Source organism: Pogoniulus pusillus, unplaced genomic scaffold (genome assembly GCF_015220805.1).
Source record: "Pogoniulus pusillus isolate bPogPus1 unplaced genomic scaffold, bPogPus1.pri S76, whole genome shotgun sequence".
In the NCBI taxonomy this organism is placed as follows: Eukaryota; Metazoa; Chordata; class Aves; order Piciformes; family Lybiidae; genus Pogoniulus; species Pogoniulus pusillus.
In genome coordinates, this window is record NW_026974538.1 from 382,083 (window position 1) to 388,485 (window position 6,403).

At 46.2% G+C, this 6,403-nt stretch overlaps 1 protein-coding gene across 1 annotated transcript; it reads right to left on the reverse strand.

The window, feature by feature from the left end:
• Positions 1 to 3,466: 3,466 nt before the first annotated feature.
• HOXC11 (homeobox C11) lies at positions 3,467 to 6,158 on the reverse strand. Its single transcript, XM_064140988.1, has 2 exons — positions 5,480 to 6,158; positions 3,467 to 3,919 (listed from the first exon to the last, which is right to left on the reverse strand). Exons 1-2 carry the CDS (start codon positions 6,156 to 6,158, stop codon positions 3,687 to 3,689), a joined length of 912 nt encoding a protein of 303 aa, XP_063997058.1. The 3' UTR covers positions 3,467 to 3,686.
• Positions 6,159 to 6,403: the final 245 nt, after the last annotated feature.

The window sequence follows — 6,403 nt, forward strand, 5'->3', positions numbered from 1 at the left end:
ATTTTCCCACTCGTTTAATCAGAAACACGCCTGGGAACATCCTCTCAAGCTCATCCTGTGGTGAATTCGAGGTCTATCACGAAAGCCTGAAGTCGGTTCGCGTTTCACGGGGCCTGGGGGGGTGTATGTGGGGGGTGTTGGAGTGGGTGCAAACGAAGAGCATTTGGGGGGGGGGTTCCCTTTTCTTTTTAATCCCTGCCGTCCTCAACCGAAAACCAGAAGGCACCGTGCGGGTGACTTCCACTCGGCTGGGCTGGGGACCGAGCAGTGCTGAGCCTTTGCTTGGGGTGGGAGGTTATTCCCTTTTGATTTTTTAAGCCTTCCCATCCACAATCCCATCAGGAAAACAGGAGAGCATCCAGATTGGAAACCTCAAATATAATCCACCTCTCCCTACTCCCCCCCTCCCCAAAAATAAACCCGCGCAAACTCCCCCTCCCCGATTCCCAATGCTTTCGCACCAAACCGAGCAGCACCACCAGCCTCGGGGCCGCTTTGTCCTCCCAAATCGCGTCGCTTTGGGGCACTGCGAGAGGAGAGGGGGGAAAAAAAAAGGTCCCTGTGCAAAGAGGAGGGGAAGGGAGAGGGGGGGGGGGGAAGAGAAAAAAAAATCACTTTAATGCCCTTCGAGGGGAGTTGAACTTGTTTTGCTTAAGCAGGAATTGAAGGACTTGACTTTGCATTTGTGCTTTAGGGGTACCCTTGACTGAAGGGGGGAATAAAAAGCTTCTCGGGGTAATTCGAGTTTAATTCGGGGTTAGTTTTTTATTCTTTTATTTTTGTTTTTTTTTTGGGGGGGGGAGTAAAGATCGTTGTCATCGCCCCCTCCCCAAAAAGTAAAGGGGGTGGGGGAGAGGAAAGAAGAAAAAATAAAGGGGGGAAGGGAAGGGAAAAAAAAAGAAAGAAAGAAAGAAAGAAAGAAAAGAAAGATTAACTACAACCGGAAAACAGCAGAAGACATCTGGAGCCAAATTCAGAGCAGGATTCCTGGGCCAAGAGGGGAAAAAAAATACATCCCCCCCCCAAATCCTCTAAATTTCCGTTCTACGAGGACAATGAACATTTCCCCCCCCAACACACTCCCCCTCCCTTTACCCCACCCCAAGCAAAGCGATGCTGCGAGGTGGAGGTTTCATCTTCATGCCGCTCCTAGCAGCCAGCTCCATGAATATGGATGATGATCTTTTTTTGGCTGATATGCATCCAGGTATTTAAAACAAAGCAACAACCAAGGGGGGGAAAAAATCCGGGAGAAGGGGGGGGGGGGGGGGAGGGAGAGATAAAAAAAAAAGAACCAAAAAAAAACCACCACAATGACCGCAAAGAGGCTTTTAAAGAGGGGGGAGAGCTAATAAAATGGTCAAATAAAATCATAATGTAGAACAGCTTTGCAATGTCTTTATTTGCCACAGAATTTCACAGAAGTCATCCCGGGAATTCACTTTACAGACACAAAGAATTTCATTTTTTAATGATGATTATTATTATTAATTTAGATTTTTTTTTTTCTTCTCCTCAGGATTTTTTTACCCCAGGATTTTTTCCACTCTAATATTATTTTCTCTCTCCTTTTTTTTTTTTTTTAAATTCTGGGTTTTTTTTCCCATATATTTTTTTTCTCATCGTTTTGTTTGTTTATTTTCTGTATTTTTCCCCCCCTCATCTGTTATTTTTTTTCTCTTTGCTCTTCTTCGTTTCCCTTTGCCAGGAAAAAAAAAAAAACAACTTAAATAATAAAATTTTAAAAAAAAGAAATTAAAAGGAAAAAAAAAAAAAGGAAAATCACTACGAAATTTTATTTACAAACCATTTTCAGGGGACACTTATTGCAATTTTTTTCGCCTGCTTTCCCACCCACCCCACCCCCCCGCCCTGCATCCCCACTCCAAACGATGAAATGATGCTTCTAGAATATATATATGGATATATATATACACGAGATCCCCTCCCCTATATATCTGCATATATATATATTTTGAGATGGAAAAAGGTGGATGGAGGGAGGTAGGAGGAAAAAAAAAGGAGTATTTTCCTCGGGACAGGGGTGAGGAGGGTGGGGGTGAGTGTGCAGACGGACAGGCAGACGTGGAGGACACAGGGACACGGATAGGATGCATACAGGGGACACGAATGGTCGTGTGTGGGCTTTAGCCACACATATATGGGGCGGCCGTGCCTCTGTCTGCACATATAGGGACACACACAGAGGTCTAGGGGTTCACACTCGTCTAGGGGGGGCACATCCACACACATACTGAGGGCACTCGTGGCTGTGGTCAGGCGCCTATAGGACACAGACAGCTGTGCATTCAGACACATATAGGAGGGCACAGGCAGCTCTCTGCACCCTCGCACATGTATAGGAGGCACATATATGTCTTTCAATGCAATCAGACACCTATAGGAGGACATCTGTGCCTCTGTGTGCACTCACACACATATGTATCACATTCAGGCACATGTAAGAGGACACAGATCTCACTCTCTTTGCATTCAGGCACATGTAAGAGGACACAGATCTCGCTCTCTTTGAATCCAGGCACATACAGGAGGGCATAGAAGCCTCTGTGAGCACCCCCACACATGTATGGGACACACAGCTCTGCGTTCAGACTTCTGGGAGGACACAAATGCCTTTGCTGACACATATATGGGACATTTACCTAAGCATTCAGACATATAGGAGCACACACTTGTATAGGACACACATCTGTGCACTCAAACACATATAGGAGGACATACACGCAGACACGTAGGACTGCACACAGCTCTATGCATTCAGCCACATATAGGACACACACAGCTCTGTGCACTCACATGCAGGACACACACATCTCTGTGCACTCACAGGCACCTATAGGACACACAGAGCTCTGGCCACTCACGTATAGGATGCACAACATCTCTCTGCACTCACATACAGGACGCACAACATCTCTCTGTGCACTCACAGGTACCTATAAGACACACACACATCTCTGTGCACTCACATATAGGACACACAACATCTCCCCGTGCACTCACAGTCACCTATAGGACACACATCTCCGCATTCAGACGTACAGGAGGACACAGAGGTCTCTGTGCACACACATAGAGGACATACTCATCTCTCTATGCACTCACAGAAGCACGTATAGGATGCATACATCCCTCTGTGCACTCTCACCCATACACATTTAGGACACATACATCTCTGTGCACTCACAGACCCACACACACTCACCCCAGATGAAGGGATTTGATCCCACTGGGAGACTTTGGCCGCTCTTGTGATAAGACAGCTACAGACCGAGCCCACCACGGTGGGAACACACAGCACTGGGGTTTATTTGAATGGACAAGGGAGCCTAAATAATAATAATAATAAAAATAATAATTATAATAATTATAATAATAAAAAAGGGGGATTCCAGCTGTTCAGGGAAAAAAAATAAAAGAAGGGAAAAAAAAAACCAAAACCAGTTAAATAAAATGTTCATGGAATTCAAGTCCTTGAAGTGGGAATTGAAAGGAAAAATCTCACTCCTTTTGTTACTCAGCACCGTCCCAGACACACAGACACCAGTAACGAAAAGGCTCAAACTTTGAGGTTGCTTTGTCGACTCCGAGGGCAAAGACCCCGCTCGCAAGGTTCCTCCTCCACACCCAGACCCTTCCCCAGCAGAGGGACTTTGGAAAGAGGTTCACAACAAGGGATTTCCAGAGAAATACTGCAGGCGGTCTCTGCTTAATTTTTTTTCTTTCATTCTTCTGTTCTGAAACCAAATTTTAACCTGTCGGTCAGTGAGATTTAGCATCCTGGACAATTGGAGCCTTTTCTCTTTGTTTATATAGACATTGAAGAAGAATTCTCTCTCTAGCTCTCTGATCTGGAATTTGGAGTAGGGGCATCTCTTCTTCCTCGTTCGGGGAGCACCTTAAAGGAACCAGAAGACAGAATAAATATATTAAGGACATGCAAGACCCAAACCCATCTCCAGAGCTGACCAGACAGAGAGGAGCAGCTTAATAAGTCCACTTATTAATGAAAGGGGGAGGTGGGGGGAACGACGACACCCTCTTCGCCTATTGTTAGGGGTAGCAGAGGTGAGGTTACACAGGGTCTTAAGGACCGTAGGGTGGTTATTTCCCCCTCCCTCCTCTTTGCTTCATGCAGACATTTTGGGTGCGACTATTTTTTTGTGTGTGAGGCACTAAAGAACAGGCTGGGAGTGGAGGGAGCAAGGAGCTGGATCGGAGGTTAGCTTAGGGAGGGAGAAAGGGGGAAAAAAAAAACACTCCAGCTCAGCTGCAAATCTGTTATCTGTAGAGAACCAGCATGAGCAAGGTTGGAATTAGAGGAACCAGAGATTATGTTCCGCATAAGTTTCTGATTATCTCCAGTCCTTGCCACACACGCAAAAAAGAATCAAAGTCAAAGAGAACTTTCAGCATCTGAGCTGCAAAAGGAGGACTTGCAGCATGAAAGCAAAGAGGAAAACAAACCCTCTCTCCCCTCTCTCTCCCCCCAAAGAGCCTCTCGCTCAACACTAACTTACAAAGTTGCCTGGATTCAGATTATTATTATTATTATTATTATTATTATTATTATTATTATTATTTGGGGGGGGGGAAGAAGTAAAAGCTCAGAATGCTCCTGCCTCGGAAAGGTGAGGGCATGCCAAAAAATTACCTCAAAAAAGGGGGGGGAAATAAAATATAAAATAAATAAACCAAAATCCTCCCCCAAAAGACCCCAAGCAAAGAGGCAGTGAGGAAAAGCCCTTCCTGACAAAAGCTAAACGTTGCAGCAGGCTTGGGGAGGAGGGAGGGAGGGAAGAGGGAAGGGGGGGCGGGTGGTGGTGGGAGGAAAGAATAAATGCCACTTTACCCAGAAAACTAGGGGGGAAAATACTCAGCTTTGCCTAGGAATTCGGCAGCTTTCCCCCTTGCAGCAGCGCTCCGCCGCCAGGAGAAACGGCGCGGAGCGCAGATTCAATGAAAAAGAGAGTTAAAAACAAAAGAGAGAGAGAGATTCAAAATAAAAAGCCAAACCCCCCCAAACATTTTCGCCTCTTAACGCCCTAAAAGCAAAGCTCAGGCAGCTCAAGTTGTGTTCTGCCCAATTGCCTTTTACCCTCCACAACCCCGGGACCGAAATCCTTTTAAAATGCTGGTGTTTAAGTTCATGATCAAAGTTAATATTTGGTCACGATGGTGTGCTTTTAAAATTTCACAGACTCGGAGATGCTGTGTCTGAGCCCAACATCTCCATCTTTTCTTTTTTCTTTCTTTGTTTTGTTTTTTTTTTTCTTTTCCTGTTTTTTTTTTTTTTTTTTCAAAGAGCTTTTCCCATCGTAAAAATTCTTCTCGTTGGAAGAAAGAGCTTTGTAGGTTATAATAAAATCCTTTGAATGCTTATAAAACTCCACATAAAATTTGACCGACAAAACACACGGGCTAGTCCCTTAACCTTTCCATTTACTGCTCTACCTACTCGAATTGCTGCTTTTGCTTCCTTCCTTGGTGACAGAAGAGGACGAAGCTGAAGAGCCTGGGTTTGTGTTTTCCTCCTCATCTTCCGGGTCTATCCCTGGCTCTCCGCGGGATGACAGTGCGTGGGGTTGGGATTCTGCCTCCACTTTGCCCTCAGCCTTCTGCAGGCAGCTCTCGCTGGGATTTTCCGCCCCGCAATAGGCGTTTTCGAAGAAGCGGTCGAAGCCTTGGGGCAGCACCGTGTTTTTGTTCATGCTGCTGTAGAATCCCGTCGATGCCGGGTGGTTGGAGCTGGGGTGGTGGTGGTGGCTGTACACGCTCTCGTTTTTCATTAGCATTTCGGTCATGGTGGAAGGCGGGATGCACTCTCTATGCATCAGATCTTCTGCGGAATAACACGAGGCGTAATTGCTTCGGTGGTGCCATTTACTGGAGGGGTCTAGACCATAGGAGACCTCTCGCACGGGCTGCACTTGCGAGAGGTTGGTGGAGTAAGGGTAGGAGATTTGGCGAGAGGGGGCCTGTGGCAGGAAAGATGACACAGTTGAAAATTCGGGGACGTAATAGGTACAGCTGGGGAGGTAGAGATTGGAAGCGCAACCTGCCCTTTCTCCAAACTCAGCGCTCCGCTCCTTACGCGACTGGGAGCAGAAGTTGCCCAGGTTGACCGAGTTAAACATCTTTCTCCTTTTCTTGCTCCTATAGCTAGATGTTTTGGATCCGCTGTGCGGAGGGGAAAAAATTTGGGGAGGCGAGCTGACGTGCGATCCGTCTTAGTCGCTCCGGAGGCCACGTGATCCAAAGTAGATATTGTCATATATCAGTTTGGAGCACTTCGATGCGTAGGAGTGGTTGACTTAGGTAAGATCGCAGAGGTTCAAACGATTGGTTTGCAAACACCCGCAGAAACATTATGAAAATCAAG

Coding starts and splice junctions, on each gene's coding strand:
- HOXC11 (XM_064140988.1), bottom strand. CDS start 6,158: ATGTTTAACTCGGTCAACCTGGGCAACTTCTGCTCCCAGTCGCGTAAG. Junction 3,920..5,479: donor AAGCAAAAGCAGCAATTCGA/GTAGGTAGAGCA, acceptor GGTTCCTTTAAG/GTGCTCCCCGAACGAGGAAG.